This window comes from Phocoena sinus, chromosome 14, assembly GCF_008692025.1.
Source record: "Phocoena sinus isolate mPhoSin1 chromosome 14, mPhoSin1.pri, whole genome shotgun sequence".
Taxonomy (NCBI): domain Eukaryota; kingdom Metazoa; phylum Chordata; class Mammalia; order Artiodactyla; family Phocoenidae; genus Phocoena; species Phocoena sinus.
This window is the reverse complement of record NC_045776.1, coordinates 62,264,369-62,283,216: the sequence shown is the minus strand read 5'-3', so window position 1 is coordinate 62,283,216 and position 18,848 is coordinate 62,264,369. Positions and strand designations below refer to the sequence as shown.

At 60.0% G+C, this 18,848-nt stretch overlaps 1 protein-coding gene across 2 annotated transcripts in view; it reads left to right on the top strand.

The window, feature by feature from the left end:
* Positions 1-5,392: 5,392 nt before the first annotated feature.
* LOC116765133 (proline dehydrogenase 1, mitochondrial) overlaps positions 5,393-18,848 on the top strand; it is a 19,016-nt gene continuing 5,560 nt past the window's right edge. For both annotated transcript variants that reach the window (XM_032654386.1, XM_032654385.1), the window contains exons 1-10: positions 5,393-5,675; positions 9,355-9,563; positions 13,318-13,352; positions 13,726-13,875; positions 15,653-15,717; positions 15,917-16,033; positions 16,455-16,534; positions 17,083-17,164; positions 18,235-18,327; positions 18,416-18,562. In XM_032654386.1, the coding sequence (XP_032510277.1) occupies positions 5,403-5,675; positions 9,355-9,563; positions 13,318-13,352; positions 13,726-13,875; positions 15,653-15,717; positions 15,917-16,033; positions 16,455-16,534; positions 17,083-17,164; positions 18,235-18,327; positions 18,416-18,562 (1,251 nt within the window). In that variant the 5' untranslated portion in view covers positions 5,393-5,402. The remainder of the gene's footprint in view (positions 5,676-9,354; positions 9,564-13,317; positions 13,353-13,725; positions 13,876-15,652; positions 15,718-15,916; positions 16,034-16,454; positions 16,535-17,082; positions 17,165-18,234; positions 18,328-18,415; positions 18,563-18,848) is intronic.

Below are 18,848 nucleotides of genomic sequence, written 5' to 3'. Positions count from 1 at the left end.
AGACAAAGGGGCGTGGGGGCACCCGTGGTGAAGGGTCAGAAGTCAGAAGCAAAGGCTACAAGCCGACCCCAGGAGCCCCACAGGCTGGAGGATGCTCAGGGTGCATCCAGCTGGTAGAGGAGGACTGCAAGCCTCTGCATCTCGGGCCAAGTCTCACTGTGACCCCCTGAAGCCCCCAGCTCTCCCTTACCAATCCAGGGTCCTCCTTGTTCCAACTCAGCTGTCACCTCTTCCAGGAAGCCAACCAGTCATTGCGTGGGTGCCCAGGAAGCATGGCCAGTGCTGAGGCCGTTGCTGGTGGCCGGGTTGGCACACGTAGCCAGGCCAAGCCCTGGGGACTCTGGACAAGCTCACCCCTGCATACCAGGGCCTCCCACCTTGGGAGAGAGACCGCCAGGGACAGGGAGCTGTGCAAGTCCCACGTGTGCGAGGCACCTGGCAGGGCCAGGGCCATTTCCACCTGTGTCCAAAGGCATGAAAGGCCGGTCGTGTAACCCTGCCTTGAGCCAGCTCCTCACGAACATCCAGGACTTCAGCCAGAGCCCCTACTTTGCCTTTTCTTTCTATGGCTATTATTTACACACTTTAAAAATAATTTTTTTAATTACAGAAGTCACACCTGCTTGTTGGGATTAAAAAGCTCAAAGTAGACAGGTGTGTAAAGGAACGAGTGACTGTGTCTGTCCCACCGCACTCTCCCGGGAGGCCCTGCTGGGCCCATGGCATGTGCAGAGACCACAGGCATCACCCTGCATCATGCCCCATGACCTTAGGGAGAAGCCAGGTGGATGCCCCAAAGGAGCCACATGGGGCAGCTGGCTCCTGCTCCCCGGGGAGGTTTCCACCTGGGCTGGGGTGCCACCATCACCAGGCTGGAGCAGAGAGGGTATGGCTGGCCCAGTGTCACCAAGAGTCCTGGCTTCTAGTTGACTGCAGAGGACCATGGGTGGCTTGTCTCTCACATCCCACCCAGACTCACAGGGTGTGTGTGGGTCACCCAGGGAGGGCTGCGGGCAGGAGGACCAAAGTCACAGCTTCCCAGGATGGCCTTGCTTCTGAGACTTGGCCCAGGACCCGTTGGCCATCCTCAATGTCCAGGGCCCTGGTGACCTGCCGCCACCCCCCAAGGGAACAACCATCATGCAGGAAGCTCTGTGTGAGGGGACTGCCATGTCTGTGTCCCCAGGACAGATGCCAGCAGGGTATCCGCTTCCACACGGGATCCTTGCCTGCAACCTGCTCATTGTCAAGTCCTGCGGTCCCCTGGGGCCCCCTTCCAGCCTGTGGAAGACCTGGTCTCCTGAGGCTTCCCCGCACCTCTCAGGTGCCCCGCGCAGCTGGCGAGAGCAGAGCTCTGGTTTGTCAGGAGTTTGGTGGGTGCCAGGGCTTGTGCTAAACACCTTCGGTGCCCATTGATTGTTGGCAGTAACCCCTGGGGGGGATTACTGTTGTTCTCATCTCCCCATGGAAGAGGTCCCAAACTCTCTCTGGCCCAGAGCCACAGTCTGTGGCCTCCCTCTGCAGTCCCTGCACTCCAGGTGTGGGTGTGCCCAGGACACAACCTGAACTGGGTTGCCGTGGGCTGCTGTTTCTGTTGTTGTGTCATTCCAGCCTTCACATGACATGTGCCTGCTCCGTCCCGTTAAAGGCGTCTGGAGCCCCCAGCCAACTGCCCTCTTCGTGGGCAAGATTCCACTCCACTAACCTCAGATGCACAGGCTTATTTAGCCTCGACTCTGCTGTCATGCCCTCCCTTCTGTCACCAGGGGCTGCGGGTCCCTTGGGCTTGGCCCCTTTTCAAGGCCTGAGCCCAGGCTGGGGTCCCCACATTCCTGCCTCCTTGGCCTGCAGGTCCCCAGCCCGGTGCCGGCCACGTGCGTCACCGGGGGTCGTGTGCTCCGCAGACCTAGTGCACGCCTGACAACCAGAAAAGGTGGAAGAAGGCTCTGGGGACAGTGACCCAGGCTTCCAATCCTGTAGTGGGCCCTGGGCAGGTTGTTCCTCCCCGCTGGGCCTCAGTTTCTCCTGCATAAACCGGGTCAGCAATCATAGCTCCCGAGGGGGAAGGTTATGACAGCCATGCTTGTCAGCACACAGAGGACAATTTGATTTTACAGAGAAAGAATTGGGGGGGAAATCTGAATGCCTTTCCTCACATGTATTGAAAGTCACCAGACAAAGCGGCCTGTGTGGTGAAGAGTGATGGCATCCACGTAAACACAGCAGCGTGTTCTGAGATCGAGCAGACAATCTTAATGTCAGGGAATGCAATCATATTTTACTAGCTCTGAAAAACAATGACTAAAATCACAGAGTTCAACAGAGCTCGGGCAGAGTCTATGAACACTGGCAGGGAGTGGATAAGGGGATGCTGTGCCCATGAGGGAATTTACGCTCCGGGGGGGCAAATACTGGCCTGTGTTTGGTGCAGGCTGATAACAGGAAGACAATCCCCAAATTAAACAAATGTGAATGAATTCCTCTGTGTGCAGACAGAGCAAATATATCAGTGAAAATGGGTATAGAGCAAGCAGCAAACTGTAATAAATTAGAATGTGTTCTGACAGGGAGCCACGATTCGGGCAGACAAATATTTCAGGAAATACGGGTAAGAGGCCCATGGCAAAATAATAACTTTGACAGAGTTCCAATGTCATGCTCACCAATGAGGTGAAAACAAACATTTTACTGGGTATCCGTAGGAGACGAGGCGCAGGGGGAACTCAGAGGGTGTGCTCTCTGGGAAGAACCGGGCCACACGACTGTGGCAGAAGTGGGTCAGTGACTGTTCTGAGATGGGTCAGTCCACTGAGTGGGACAGACCCGTCCACTAGGGTCTGCCGCTCAGCTGCTTCCTCCTCGGAGCCCTTGCTGACTCGCCCTCATCCAGGTGTGACCAGCAGGTGACTGCCACATGGCAAAGGCCCCAGAGGTCTGGTCTTCTCAGATCTGTCTCAGTCTCCTGAGCTGGAGGACAGGAATCCAGTGCTGATGTGAGGCCAGGAACCCAGTGTGACCTCCCACACAGGAGGCAGGGCTGAACATGCCCCTGGGGACTGTCCCTGGCTGGGGTGCGGTACCAGGCTGGGCCCAGCACTGACCACGACTGTGCTGCTTGGTCTGTGAGATTTGCCTGGACCTTGCCTTGACCTTGTCAGCTGTGTTTTGGCTTAGACTCCACCCTCTATTCCCTGAGGCAGAGCAGGGCTGGAGATGTCGGAGGACAGGTGCGTGGGAAGGTCAGCCCACGAGCTGACCTGGCATTTCACATACACAATCATTTTGCCAAAAGTGTGTGTGACGTGGATGATTACCAGCATTCTTCACTATCAGTGCAGTGAGCCGTGGCACAGCTGGGGCTGCTGTGGTACCCCCCACCCTGGCCCCTTATACGAGTGCATTAGAGGGAGATCACTGGCAGGGGCAGATGAGATCAACAAGATTATCCCGAAGATGGGCCAAGTGCAGTACTGGCTGCTGGTGGGAAGGGTTGGGGTTAGGGTCAGCTCCAGCGCTGTGTGTCAGCTGGGACTAAGTACCAACACCGATTGGTGTGTGCGTCACCAGGTGCCCACAGAACTGCACTTTGTCCTGACACAGGATGCTGAGGGCTGGGAACCTGGGTCCGATCCTGGTAACCAGGTACAGACGCTCTTGGGGGAACGCAACCCAGGCCAGCTTTGTGTGGCCAGCAGAGGAGAGACATGGCACCAACGGGGTGTCTGCCTGTAAAGCAGGAGCCAGGGTGCTAGGCAAGGGCTGGGTGTGGTCCAGGGCGACTCAGGATTCAGGGCGGGGCCTGGAGGACGTCTCCAACCCAGTCACCAGCCTAGAGCTTGGCATCAAACTTCCCACATCAAATGTGTTCCTTCCTTTCTTCATTCAATAAAGACACATCAAGAGGCAGTTGGGGAGGGACACAGCAGGTGGCTGGGAGCTGTGGTCAAGCTGGTGCCCAGCTGGGAATGTGCCCACCAAGCCGACCCTGAGGAGGAGGAGGAGGAGGGCGAGGGCTGGGGTGCAAGGGGAGGGACAGGTGCCCCAGAGCAGCCAGCAGTGTGCAAATGACCTGGAGCTCAGAGGAGGGGCCAGCAGATTGACTAGCACGGTGAGAGGTAAGGTGGGTGTAGGCGGGGCCTGGCCACTGAGGGCCCGATGAGCCAGGCTGAACCAGCAGCCTTGTCCAGATGGCAGCGGGGAGTCCCTGAAGGGTTTTCAGGAGGAGGGAAGTTTTTCCATGACAGGAAAATGGGAGAGTCTGGTGGCCATGGCCAGCTGTCAAGGCTGGCCTACTCTTGGGGAGCTAAGTTTCTGAGCTGCTGGAGGGACCCCCAAGTTCCTGTCCCTGGGCCTTGACCTGCCCGCTGTGTCTCTCCCTTTTTCTCTTCAACTCCAATAGGGGGCGGGGGGGGGGGCAAGAGGCCCATGACAATGTCAAGAAGCCTCCCTCAATATAGGGCGTGGTGATGGTATCCCCCAGGAGACATGAGCAAGGTCTGGGGGAGGGGTGCTACTGCCATCTGGCAGGTAGAAGTCTGGGATGCTGATAAACATCCTTCAATGCACAATTATTCAGTCCCAAGTGCCAAACAGGTCAGGGTGTCCAATGCACCAAGATGCGTGGAGCACCCAGAGAACCAGGTGAAACAGGTGGGCAAAGTATGGCATGAGGCTGCCACACACAGTCAGACCCAGCACCCGTGGGTGTGCAGGAACATCCTGAGGAGATGCAGGTGTGGGGAGGGGAGTGATGGGGAGGGTGGTCAAGACATGTTCCTCCCAGGAGGTGAAATCTGGGGCTGGGACAGCAGGCCTAGCATGATGTTGGAAGGAAGGGAATCCAAGGCAGAGGGACAGAGGGTGGGAAGGCCTTGAAGGTCCTTAGGAGTGAAGGGAGGCCGGTGGAAGGGGAGAGGACGGAGGGCTTCCCAAAGCCCCTTTACACGAGAGGAGCAGCATCGAGCTCGGCCTTCCGGATTCTCCGCAGACCCAGCCTCAGCTGTGAGTTCCTGCAGCTCAACGCCCAGGGAGGCGCCCAGGTGTACAGGTGTGCGGGGGCGGGGAGGGTGGGGCCTCCAGCGGAGCAGGCGGAGCTAGGGTGGTCAGCCAAGTAGGCGGGGTCTCCTCGGGGGCGGGGGGGCGGCCACTAGCCGAGAAGGCGGGGTTCAGGCGCACGTGGCGCCGCTCGGTGGGCGGGGCCTGCCAGGGGACCCACACTTTTCAGGAACTCGCGGGGCGGAGCCTCCGGGAGAGAGGGCGAGGCTCGAGCTCGGGGTGCGGTGGGGCGCGACCGAGGGCGGGGCCAAGAGCGGGGCAGGGCCTCTCGGGAAAAGGCGGGGCCGAGCGCGGGGCGGGGCTGGCGGCGCGTACTTAATCAGCTCAGGGGCACACGCACAACAGCCATGAGTCTTAGGCGAGCCTTCCCCGTGCTACGCTCCGCCCTCTCCCGCCGAGCCCCGCTGTCTACAGCGCCGGCGACCCGGGAGCAGCACGCCGCGGGCCTGGAAGCCGTGCGGGGGCGCGGGGCGGCCGAGGCCGCGCGGCCGCCAGTGCCCGCCGTGGACTTCGGCAACACGCAGGAGGCATACCGGAGCCGGCGCAGCTGGGAGCTGGCGCGCAGCCTGCTGGTGCTGCGCCTTTGCGCCTCGCCCGCGCTGCTGGCGCGCCACGAGCAGGTGTGCTGGGGCTCGGGGACGCTGGGGGTGGGGCGCGGCCAGCGCCCCGCGGAAATTCGCCGGTCCTGGGAGCCATTATGAAGTTTCAAAGTGGAAAGCGGGGCCTCTGGAGCATCGCCTGTGGCCGGGAAGTCAGGAAGGAAGGTGTATCCTGCACGCCCTATCGGGCCCGTGAATTTTACTACGTGTCAGTTACTGGCAGCTAAAAACAAAGATTAATTTAAATATTAAGCTATATGCTGCTGGCAGTAATACACAGTGTTCACCCGAAATTTAAAATTGAGTGTCGTCTATTTTGCCCAAAGGGAAGCCTGGCCGTACTGAGCGGCTCATAGCCTGGGACCCCAGAGTTCTTGGACGCTGTGACCCAGGGGATCCCCAGACATGGTCACTCTGAACAGACAATGTTGAGGGAGAATGGGACGCTTGCTGCTCAAATATCCGACTTTTGAAACTTTAACACAGTTACATTGAAAAGTGTGAGGGCTTTGGGGAAGTGAAAAGCAGAAGTGTCTTACCCACTCTTGGTCAAGGTGATCCTGGGAACAGTTTAAAAGCAAGGGTCCAGTTGGTGCTGAGGGTCCTGAAGGCACTTCAAGCAGGTGGTGTGGACTTCTCAGTGAGACTGTGCTGAGCGCACCTTAGCTCCGGGCAGAGGCTAGGGAGACTGGACCCAGGAGGAGCACCAAGCCACACCTTGGGCATACATGAAGGTGAGGCCACCAAAGGTGGGTGGGTGATGAGGGCAGAGTTAGAGTTGGGTGGCTCTGAAGGGGCTAGGTTCAAAACCAGCAGAGAAGCCAGCAGAGCTGTGGGTCCTCGGGTACTATGGGCAACAATGGGAGGGACATGTCAGCTCCACTGTCCCTTGGGTGCCTGCCTGGGGCAAGTGCCAGTGCACTGTGACTGTGCTGTGGGTGCCTGGAGGAGCAAGGAGGCTTCTCCCACGCTCCCCTTGTGTTCTACCTGTGCCCTGGGGACATCCTTAAGCAGCCCTGTAACTCTGTGGTGTGCTCTGCCTGCCTTCCGTGGGACCTGTTCCCCCTGTCATCATTGCTGGTGGTCCCAGTGGTGACAGTGGCCTTGGTGCCTGGTGCTGGAGGAGACGGGGCAGAGGCCAGACTTCAGAGTAGTGGGCCGCTCACCAGAACCTGGTCCTTCTTGTGCTCTGGCCTGCAGCAAAAATTCCTCCTGCTGAGCCAGTGCAGGTCTGTGCAGCTCATGCCCCAGGGAGTGTCAGCCTGCAGGAGCCCAGTGTGAGCTGTGGCATTGGCTCAGGACCCAGTGGGGGCCTGCACTTGCCCGAAGGCAGGCATTTTTGAGAAGAGTTTAGAAAATTAAGGTCTTCATGATGAAAGCCTCTGTGCTTGGCTGTGAGCCAGTGCAGGAGAATGTGGGGGAAGGGGCAGTCAGGGAGGGGAGAGAACTGGCTTTACCCGTCCTCGCTCTGCAGACATGTCTTTGAGTCTTTTACGGTGTTTGTGTTACTGGTGCAAGTTTCTAAATCCATGAAGGATGTTCCTACCTGGGGAAGAGGTGGGGCTACCCTCGTTTCAGGTAGTGCCACCCCAGGGCACGCCTGATGCCAGGATGGTTTTAAAGGGGCTGTTTTGCTCTGGAGTTGGCTTAAAACTGCCAGCCCTGCACCATGTGCTTCCATAGCCCTCTGTGACAGGCTGGCCTCCCCTTTGCCAGGGTGAGAGGGTCGGTGACCAGCTCAGGTTACCTGGGTGGCCTTCCCTGTTGTTCCCTCTGACAATAGGGGAACAGGAGGGGAGCGGGAGGTCACCAGCCCATGACCCCTGGACCACATCTTAGCATCAGCCTTGCTCCTGCTCCTTCTATGAACATTGGCTGGAGCTGTTTTCATGCTAGTTGGGTAGTTATGACAGAGACTGGGTGGCCCTAAATTATTTACCACGTGTTCCTGGGTGGGAAAGTTTGCTGGCCCTAGAGTAGACAGTTGGCCCACTTCCACACACACTGACAGTCCTCAGAATTGACGTGTATGATGTCCGGGTTTTTCCAGAGCTGAATGCTGGTTTTCAGGTCCCTGTTTCTGCCTCGCCTGCCTCTGGGGTGAACTTTGATATATCCAAGACCTGGCTTTTCCTCCTGCTAGGGTGCTCTGACCCACAGACTCGTGACTGCTGGCTAGGGCTCTTGTGAGGTGGAGGAGGCCTGCCCGTCTCCCGGGTTGGCACTTCCACTTTCCATTTCTCTTCTTCTTTATAAAAATAATGAGATGCAATAAAATCAGACACGGCACAGACAGAGGTGATGGCCTGGAAACCTTCACCCTCCCTCGTGTTGCCTCATGGCTCCTTAAGCATCTCCATCTGGGTGCCAGCCACAGTTCAGGTGTGTCGGCCTTTGAGAGGCTTGGGCTGTTTGGGACTGGTTTGTGGATGAAGGTATGTGACTGACTCATCCTTTTGCTTAGACTAGAGATTGCTCCCTGAGACCCTGATCCCAAGAGATGTTCCTCACAAAAAAGTGGGGTTCTGTTATTCACTGGGTTTGAGAAACAGACTGTTCCTGCCTTGGAGCTGGAGCTGGGGATAGTAGACACAGGAATTCCCAGACAGATGGTGGGTGTGTCCTCCCAGTGGTCATCCCCCTGCCCCTCCTTGACCTCATTCCTTCCCACCGCTGTCCCCAGTGCAGGAGCACCGCGTCACCTCCTAGCCTGGCAAGCCCTGCACCCTGGATCTAAGTTAGCAAACACCTCCCGCCCTTGCCCTGGCCGGCACTCCCTCACCCCCATTCTGAATTCCATGGAGGTACCTTGCCCCTCCCTCCTTCTGGGTCTCCCTGCCACTAGGATGGGAGCCCTGTCATCTGTTTTGTTCACCCTAAAATTGTGTCGGGCAGGAGGCAGTTGCTTGGGACATTTGAATGATGATGGCAGAAGTTTGGGATGTGGCGAGATATGATTGGAGGAAAAAGCTGGGTCGTTTGGGAGGCTGTCTTCCCCTGGGGGACGTACTCTCGGGCTGCCGGCCGGCTGCGGGCTGGATGAGTGTGCTGAGTCCCCGCTGGTCCCGGGTGGATGGTCATCCCCCAGACCTTTGTGGGTGGTTACCTGGCTCACTTTTAGCCTATGCTTTCTCCAGCGGAACTCATGCTCACTCAGAGTTTTGTGTGTTCACCTATTCAGCACCCACTGGAGGGCCGGCCCCTTGCCAGGCACTGTTTTAGGGACTTGGAATAAGCAGTGAACAAAACATTGAAAAATCTGGGTTCTCACCTTCTAGAAACTCACACCAAATCCCCCTCTTCCCCAGCATAACCTGCAGCGGTGTGGATACAGAGAATGTTATGAACACGCCCACTGCTGTTCCCAGAGAGAGCTGCCGTTCACTTCTTTATCCACTGAGCAGTAGTCAGGCGACTGCCATGTGCCACTGGGGTCACCCATGAGCGTGCAGGGCAGGGAGGCAAGAGCAGCGCCTAGGACTGGCCACCCTGCATGAGGAGTGGGGCATGGACACTCACTGTGAGCAGAGAAGCAATCTGCTTCGGGTGGTGTCACTGTAAAACCAAGGCCATGAGCCGAGTTTGGCCCTAGGGAGAGCACGTCAAGGCTTTGTGACGGGCGGGCGGGGGAGCAGGAGTGTCCTGCTGGGGACATGGGAGGCCAGGTGGCCCAGGCTAGCCGCTGCCCTTTACCTTTCAGTTGCTCCGTCTTGCCAGGAGACTTCTGGGGCAAAGGTTGTTCGACAGACTGATGAAGATGACCTTCTACGGGCAGTTTGTGGCTGGTGAGGACCAGGAGTCCATCCGGCCCCTGATCCAGCACAACAGGGCCTTTGGCGTGGGCTCTATCCTGGACTATGGTGTGGAGGAGGACCTGACCCCTGAGGAGGCCGAACGCAAGGAGATGGAGTAAGGCCCGCGTGGCACCTGCTGGCAGCCCCAGCACACCAGGGCTGGGCTGGGCCTGGCTGGGAGAACTCTGTCCACCTGACTAATGGCAGCCCTCCTGGGTCTGCCTGGGGTTGTGTTCTTGCCCCGTGAGGATGACAGCTCTGGGCTTCCACCGAGGCCTTGTGTGCCGAAGCTGGAGGAGGGGCGAGGATGGGGTCAGCAGACTCTGGTCCCCAGCCCGATCAGCCTGGTTTTGTGTGGTCTGCAAGCTAAGAATCATTGTTGTATTTTTAAATGGTTGAAACAAAGCAAGAGTAATGTTTTGTGACACGTGAAAATTATGTGAAATTCAAAGTGCTCTCACCCTACAGGGGCAGAATTGAGTGTCCGTGACTCAATGGTGGCCGCTGGGTGCTACCCAGCAGTTTACAAAATGGGATTGCTGACACTGGTGTTGGAGGTGCTCTGGCTTCCTGCTCTCCTGCAGCATCTCTTCTGGGGATTCTGACCTACTGGGCAGGTCCCACTGTCCCACCCTTGCCTGGCCCCTGAGGTGACTTCCTGATTAGCAGGTGGGCCCCACCTGGTGGGTGTGGAGACTGCCTGGGGGTCCGAGGAAAAGGGAATGTGCTGCCAGGAGCACACGTGTGGCAGGTGAGCCCAGCGGCTCCTGCCGAGGTCACCAACTGGCTGCAGGGCCCGTTCTCTGGGCAGTGAGTATGGGGACAGATGGGCATCCCCCGACCCACCCTCCTGGGCCATAGGACAGAACTCGAGGACCATTTCACCCTCTGCTTCCTGAAGTAGGAGCTTCATGGGAGATCCAGGCAGAACCAGCCCTTTCTTTGCAAAACGCCCAGTTCTGGGCTGGTGCCTGCACCCCTCCACCCCTCACTGGCATCTGGGCCCCTAAGTCCTGACAGCAGCCGCACCTGACCGTGTGAGGCTTGGGAGGCTTGCTGAGTAACCTGCCCTGTCTCAAGCTCTGGTGTTTGCTCTGGCCTGGGGAGGGAAGGAGTTGGGTGGGGCGGGGAGGGAAGGGGAGGGGAGGGGCACGGAGGGGAGGGGAAGGCATCACATGAGGCTCCTGCCCTGGGAACGGAATGTCCGAGCTGAGCTGCTGGTGGATTGGCCTGGGGAGCCAAGCCCCTGCCTTGTGATTTGCTGTCTTGAAGGCGGGGTTCTCCAGCTCAGCGCCCCGGTGTTCCTAGGGGGGCTGTGGGCTGGGGCTGCAGCCTGCACTGAGGCTGCCTGTTGAATAACTAATGGACTGTATCCCCGCTGGGTCTGGGTGAGGGCTGGTGGTTTCACAGTGGGATTTTCTCTCTCTGGTATGAAAAGACTTCCTTCCCAGGGCGATCTGCCTGGCTTCCTCCCTGCCCTGCAGGGGAGCACTGAGGGGAGGGCCGGCTTCGCCCTACCATGGACACTGGAGCCTGTGACCCTGGGCCACCCTGCTGTTGGTGCCCCTTGTCTTGCAGGAGCCCTGCTTTGTGGGCTTTGGGACGTGAACGGCAGTCCCTTCCTGTCCTAATTTGGTGGCCGCCGTCCGATGCCAGTGGCAGGGCTGCTGCCAGGCAGCCCTGTGTGCTCGGTGGAGCCTGGCTGAGGGTGCAGAACCAGGCTCATAGGCACTGATCGGACATCCACGCCATGGAGATGCCACGCATTCTCCATCAGGAGCCCCTGTGTGGGGAACGGAGCCCCTAGACCCTGCTCTGGGGAATGATGTAGAGGCCACTGCTCCAAGTTAAAGCCACAGGAGTGGAGTGGGGTGGGGCGGGGAGCGAGCGCAGGCGGTGGGGCCCTGCCCCAGGCATAACCATAAGAGGCACAGAAAAGATGGGGGCGTCTGAACATGCAAGAGGTCCAGCAGGTGCCCTGAGGACATGGCCCTGGGAGGAGGGGGTCCATGGGGCTTCCCCAGGTTAGGAAGCAGGAGGTAGGAGGCCAGAGGCGCAGGAGGGAGAATAGCCATCCGGGGAGGGGGTGGGATGGTGTTTCCCAGAACACTTGTTAGAAGGCAGAGGCCAGGAACCTAACTCTAGGAGAGGAGCCTCGCAGGGTCCCCCCAGCAGGCTGAGGGCCGTGGGGAGAGGGCACAGGGCTGGGTTCCTCTCAATGATTTGGCTGTGATGAGGTTGTGATGAGGATGGCTGGGGACAGTGTGGCCAGCAGGTGTGTGTGTCCTGGCTGTGCAAACCCAGGACTGGCTGGGGGCGAGGCCTGGGCCTTGGTCCCCAGGGTGGAGGCCGCTCCTCGGGACTGGTGTGCGCAGCGTCTTGGGTGCTGCCTGGAGCCAGGGCCTGGGAGCCCACAGGCTTTTCTGTGTTCTTCTCTTGCCTCCTGCGTTTCACCAGGGGAGAGCTGGTGTGAGGGCGGCTGGCGTGGTCTCCCCTCACTTTTCACTTTTTTCTAAAAGGTGTCCAGCCAACAAATTACCTGATGCAGAGCTGAGCTTGGAGGTGGCTGAGGGGATGGTTGGGGTCTTCCTGCCACTACTGCAAGCCCCTGGGTCGCTCCTGCGGTCCTCTCCTGCCCCCGGGGGCACTCCATTCCCTCCTCCACATCTTGGCCCATGCACGTACATGTGCACGCATGTGTCTGCACGTGTGTGCATGTGTGCACATGTGTCTGCACGTGTGTACAGAGCATGCTCTTCTCTTCATGGTGACACCACACTCCCCTTCCCCCCAGCCTGGTAACTGCCATCTTTGTCTCCTCGTGATCCACACGCCGGGCCTGGTCAAGAGTGCAGCCCCGCCCATGCTAAGTACTGTCTGCTCTGGGATAGGCCACTGCCCCTGATCACGTGGCTGTGTGGCCGGCTGGCTCCCCTGTGCCTTTGGAGCTGGGCTGGGGCTTGGAGGGTAGAAGACCAGCTGTGGAAATGCTAATTGGGACCATCACACGGCCCCGGGCCCCTGGGGGCCTCTGAGTAGTGGTGTCCCCTCAGTGGAGGGCAGTCTGCCTAGAAGGTGGATACCTGCAGGTTATGGGCTGTGTGGTGACAGAGCAGGCCCGAGCCTTCCGCAGCTGCCAACCTCGGGATGAGGCCCCTGCCTTGATGCAGATGGCGGGTGCCATGTCATGCCTCCACCTCAGTGGGCCACAGTTGCGGGGCGGCCTGCATTGGGCCTTACAGGTGCCCTCTCTGTCCTGTCCTCATGAGAACTGGGTATGTTCAGGTATGATGGCCAGGGGAGGCCAGGGGAGGGTTTGCATTAAAAAAATAAATTGTGGTTGCTGGTTTGAAAATAATCCTGAGGAACGTGGGTGGAGGTGGGGCCGGCTGTGGGCAGAGGGCAGAGCAAGGGGCCCCGCTCCTTGGCTCTGGGGATCAGGAAGCTGGTGGTTTCCCTCTTTCCGCCATCCTCAGCCCTGACTGGCCCGCGCCCCGCCTTTTCCTCACAGGAAGGAATACCCCATGGCTAGCCGGCCTCAAGGACCTACTGGGCTGTGTATTGCTTTATTTCTTCCTCACCCAGTGTAGGGAGGGGGCCTCACCCAGGGGGAGACCCAGGTTCCTCCGGAGCAGGGCTTGCAGGCTGCCAGGCTCAGAGAAGGTGACCCCGGAGGCTGGGGGTGGGTGGGGTGGCGTGAGTCACTCTTACCTGGCCAGGTGACCCTGCCTTCCTCTTCAGCCCTCCTGGGTCAGGGTCAGGGCTCAGCCTCTACTTCCTCCCACCTGTGCCTCCTCAATGGGACGTGTTTGTCACTTGTATCTGAGGTGGCATGACCGCGACCCTCTCCCTCTTCTTCCCTCCTGCAGGTCCTGTACCTCAGCATCGGAGAGGGACGGCCATGGTGAGTGGGAGGCAGCCATTCAGGAACGAGCCCGCTCCCCACCCGCACACACCCCCGGCTCCTCCCCGTGTCCCTGGGCACCCAGGCCGTCATTATGAGTGGCTGACACATCCTACGGCCCACCTGGGGGGCTGGTGCACTCGGCCCTCGGTGGGTCTGGGCTTTGCCTTCCTGCCCTGGGTTTGCCACATGACTAGGGTGACCCAAGGAGAAGGAAGAGTGGGCGCCAGGATGGGCGGGTTTGGGGAGCAGCACAGGCAGGGGGCCGTGGGCTCGGGGTGGGATGGGGCTGGAGCTGGAGTGCGGCGCTGGTGGCGGGATGCGGGCTTGGGGGTGTGGGGAGGTGGCTCAGGCCGGATGCCCACCTCTCCAGGCACCAGTAAGAGGGAAAAGCAGTTCCAGGCCCACCGGGCATTCGGAGACCGCAGGGATGGCGTTGTCAGCGCCCGCACCTACTTCTACGCCAGCGAGGCCAAGTGCGACAGCCATATGGAGACGTTCCTGCGCTGCATCGAGGCTTCAGGTGGGGTCCTGCTTGTCGCTGGCCTGCCACCCGCCAGGCCCAGCCTGGGCTGACCTCCACTCGAGGAGATGCTGGTGTGGGAACACAAGCCCGGGCCTGGAGTGTTTGCTCAGGGCTCCGTCCCCATCTCTGTGGCCTTGGTCCTGAGGATGACCTGGTCTCACACCCGAGTCCAGCTCCTTCCTGAGGAGCCTGGCTGCCCACAGGAGGGCGCCTCCCCTCTCCTGAGTACCAGGTGCCCAGATGTGGGCCTGTCAGTGGGCCAAGTGGCCCCCAGTCCCAGGCAGGGGCTTGACTCTTGTCACATGACCCCTGGCTCTGCCGAGGGCCACACCATTCTGGGAGCTGGTGCCACGTCCTCTATAAAAGAGAATTCTTCCCCGTGTGGCCTCTGGGTGGGAACACCTGCTAGGGAGGTGAGTTAAGCCGCGAGGTCACAGAGGCCTCAGCGTCCATCAGGTCCCCAGCAGCCCTCCTGTTAGTGGGTCCCACACCTTCTGAACACTTTAAGGAGTGGGAGTGAGCAACGCCCGGAGGCAGCCTCCTAGGAGCAGCGCTGGGCACCCCGGGCGGTCAGGCAGACAACTGGCTGCCCTGTGTCCAGTGCCAGGGGCGTCTTCTTGGTTCCCTGCCCACTCTGCCTGGGGGCAGACAGACAGGGAGGGCCCCACAGAAGCAAAGATGTGTGTCATGGGCTTCCAGAAGCCAGAGGAGAGAATGGCGGTGGTGGTTGAGTGCCTTCTGCCTCCAGCTTGTGCTCTGCTGGGCGTTTCTGTGTTCAGTGAACCCCTAGGGGCAGCCCCGGGTGCTGAGGGCATTGGAGAGGAAACAGGCAGGGATTGAGTGGGCAGGCATCACCAGCTCCTTTGCCCACTGCATTCCTGGACCCACATGGCAAACTCAAACCCTGCTGAGTCACCGTTTCCCACCTGCATGGTGGGGCATCTGGAGCAGCCGAGTGCAGGGTGTGTGCGGGCTGCGTAGGGTCGTTGTCCTTCTGCCATGGGTGGTCAGCCAGCCCAGGCGTCTGGGTCCTCGGTGGGCTCTCCCTTCCTGTTGCCATGCCCCTCGGCCTGAGATTGCCAGGCAGCCACCAGAGCTGCTTCTGAGGGCCAGGCAGCCTGCCCGGGAAGCATGGCCACCGTGGGCCTGCTTGGGCCTGGTGGGCAAGGGAGAAAGTTGCGCTGGTGCCACTGCACCGTCTCATCGGGTGGCTGGATTGTTCGTGCTCTAGGGGTCTCAGGGCCCAGGTGCAAGGTAGACCCAGTACCATGTGTTGTAGGTAATAGGAAGAACGGCCACCGCCTGCCTCCTGAAGTCTGTCATATGTCGATGAGAAGTGTCCTAACTTTTTTTTTTTTTTTTTTCTCTTTTTGGCTCCGTTGGGTCTTCGTTGCTGCATGCGGGCTTTCTCTAGTTGCAGCGAGCGGGGGCTGCTCGTCGTTGCGGTGCACAGGCTTCTCATTGCAGTGGCTTCTCTTGTTGCGGAGCACGGGCTCTAGGCGTGCGGGCTTCAGTAGTTGTGGCTTGTGGGCTCTAGAGCGCAGGCTCAGTAGTTTTGGCACACGGGCCTAGTTGCTCTGCGGCATGTGGGATCTTCCCGGACCAGGGCTTGAACCTGCATCCCTTGCACTGGCAGGCGGATTCTTAACCACTGTGCCACCAGGACGTCCCAAGAAGTGTCCTAACTCTTGAGTGGCACAGATTCCGGGCGCAGGCTCAGGGTCCCCCACCCCCACCCCCCAGCACTGACGGCTCTTCCTGCGGCTTCTCATAGGTGGTGCCAGCGAGGATGGCTTCTCAGCCATTAAGCTCACTGCACTGGGGAGACCCCAGTTTCTGGTAAGTGTCAAAACCTTCCACCCACAGGGAGTTTGTAAGAACTTGGGGCTGCCGTGAGCGTTAAGTGAAAGCTTGTGTGCTGGTGCCTTGGCCCTGGGAGCCAGGCACGCGGGTGGGATGGGGTGGCTCGGGCTACACGGGGGTCCTGGGAGGGGGCTGGATGTGCGCCTGGGATGGCAGCTCAGGCCCGCATCCGCAGCTGCAGTTCTCAGATGTGCTGACCAAGTGGAGACGGTTCTTCCACCAAATGGCCGCAGAGCAGGGCAAGGCCGGGCTGGCTGCCATGGACACGAAGCTGGAGGTGGCTGCACTGCAGGTGAGGCCGCCGCTCCGTGGTGGGTGTGAGAAGGTGGGCCAGGGAGGAGCCCTGCCCAGAAGGAATTGGCCAGGCAGTGTCCGAGGTGGGTTCCCAGGGCCTGCTGCCCAGCCCCGAGCTGCTGGGTCGGTGGGGAGGGAATCTGAGCAGAGATGGAGGATGTGCTGGGTGGGAGGCTTGGAGCGGGGCTGGCCCTGCCAGTAGCCGAGCTCTGTGGACCCGCAGGGATGGGCAGGTGTGGGGGGGTGGGCAGTGGGGAGAGACTATCTCTGGAGCAGAAACCCAAGGCAGAAGTGTAGCCAGTCTCAGTACTGGCATAATAAAGTTAGCCTAGCATCACAGGCCAGCAGGCAGGGGCAGGAGATGTTCGTGAGCAGGGCTGGGAGATGGCAGTGGGACCAACGCCCTCTTGCTTCTGAAGGAAAGCGTGGTGAAGATGGGCATCGCGTCCAGGATGGAGATTGAGAACTGGTTCACTGTGGAGACCCTTGGCGTGTCCGGGTAAGAGTAGCCCCCAGGCTGAGATTTCGGGAGCGGCCGCCCTGGTTCAGCCAAGGTTCTGGCTTAGTCCCAACGCCTTCCTCCAATCCTGGTCACCCTCTTCCAGGGCATGGGCCCCCTTGAACCCTAGGGCTTCTTACAGAATTATTTGGGCTGTGGAGTGCGGGTGCCACACCCAGCCGTCCCAGGACCCATCTGGCAGGCGGGTGAAGGGTGAGGGCAGCTGAGATCCCGGAGGCTCCCAAGCCTCATTGTGAGGAGCTGGGGGCTGGCGGCAGTGTGCCGTCCCCTCCTGCCTGGTCTCCCGTGTCCGGCTCTTCCCCGAGCCTGATGTGGCCTGGGTGGTCTCGGCCCTGATGTAAGAATATTCATGTTTTGGTTTCTGTTTTTTAAACAGAGGACCATGTTTACATTTTACCAGTCTTTCAAAACTGAGCACAGAGGCAGGTTCTGTGGGGTTGGGTCTGGGGGTGCTCCTGCAGGGAGGGGGCTGGTTTGGGGCCGTGGTGAGGCCGTGGGTCCACTTGCTGACGCGCGTTCTCCCACAGCACCCTGGACCTGCTGGACTGGGGCAGCCTCATTGACAGCAGGACCGAGCTCTCCAGGCACCTGGTGGTCCCCAACATGCAGGTGACGCTGTGCGCGTCTGTGCCCCCCACCTCACAGTTCTCGCAGGGTCGTCACGGAGGGTCCCCGCTCACACCGCCAGGGCTTCCTCAGAGTGGCGCTGGGTCCCCAGGATGAGTGTCCCTACAAGCCAGGCGGAAGCTGTTACCTATTCTAGTCGAGCCTCAGGAGACCCACGCTGTCCCTTCTGCCCAGTGCTGTTTGTTAAAAGGGAATCGCTAGACTGACCTGTGTTCGGGGGAGAAAAATGAGACTCCACCTGCCCCTGGGAGGGTGATCGGGCATTTGTGGCCGTGCTTGAATGCACCACTGAGCTGGGATGGGAGGAAGCAGCAGAGGTGCCTTGGGAAACACCCCACAGATGCTGCCTTTCACAAGCTCCAGCCTGGCGACGGAGGGCCCAGGAGGGGTGTGCTTGAGGCCTCGCCGGGAGTGCCCTGGGCAGTGTTAGTGGGCAAGCAGAGGGCCCCCCGTGCTTCACGGACCTGCAGGGTGGGTGCCTACTGCTGACCTGCCCAGCGCCCTGAGTGCCACCATCTGGGGCTGATGCCTCCGTCCCCCTGTTGCATGTCAGTCTGTGATGTGTGGCCAGCCAAGTCTGCCTGTAGGCACAGTTCTTCTTCCATGTCCTCTGCCTGCTAGGGGCTGAGTCTTTCCAGGTGATTGGGTGGGTCAAGGGTCACTTCCTGAACTTTGCGCAGGAACAGAAGGGGGACCCATCGTGAGGATCCTGTGCAGGCCGTGGGAGACGACTCCTTGGGTGCAGGCTTGACCTGGGGCAGCCAGCCCCGCGAGGAAGGGTGTGCTGGTGGGCAGCGCGGTTATGGGACGCTGTGTGGCCGGCGGGACCCTGGACGGGACCCTGGACAGGACACTGACCTTAATGCGCAAACAGGGTGGCAGGTGGAGAAGGGGGTGCGGGGATGAGGCCCACTGGTCCCGGGTACCAGGCACTGGGTATTGGTAGGCCCTGCACCAGGGGCGAGAGGCTGCCTACGGGACGGGGGGGGAGCGCTGGCCTCGAGAGCCCAGATGTGGAGCCCTGCCGTGGCCTGACTGCGCTGCCCCCTCAGACAGGACAGCTGGAGCCTCTGCTGTCGCGGTTCACCGAGGAGGAGGAACGGCAGATGACGAGGATGCTCCAGAGGATGGACGTCCTGGCCAAGGTCGAAGACCCTGGGATGTGCCGGGGTGGGGGGGCACCCATGTCACCTGGGCCCCAGACAGACCCTCTCACCCCGCTGTGCCCCTCAGAAAGCCAGCGAGGTGGGTGTGCGGCTGATGGTGGATGCCGAGCAGACCTACTTCCAGCCGGCCATCAGCCGCCTGACGCTGGAGATGCAGCGCAGGTTCAATGTGGAGAGGCCACTCATCTTCAACACATACCAGTGCTACCTCAAGGTGCGCCCAGTGTCTGCCGCAGGGAGACAGGCCGCGGGGAGACAGGCCCCCAGGACCAGCTGCCAGCGGACCCGTCCCCTGGGCCTCAGACCCCAGACAGGGTGCTGAAGGGGCAGGAGGACGATGAAGGAGCTTTTGGAGTCCATGTAACGTGCCTTAATCGCCAGATTTCGAGTGACTGTTTACTCCCACCCTTTTTAGCTTGGTTCCCTCTAAGGGTCTGATGAAGGCTCTGGGCCCCTCCCCAGACTCGTGCGTGTGCCTCAGGGACCCTTGAGCACAAACT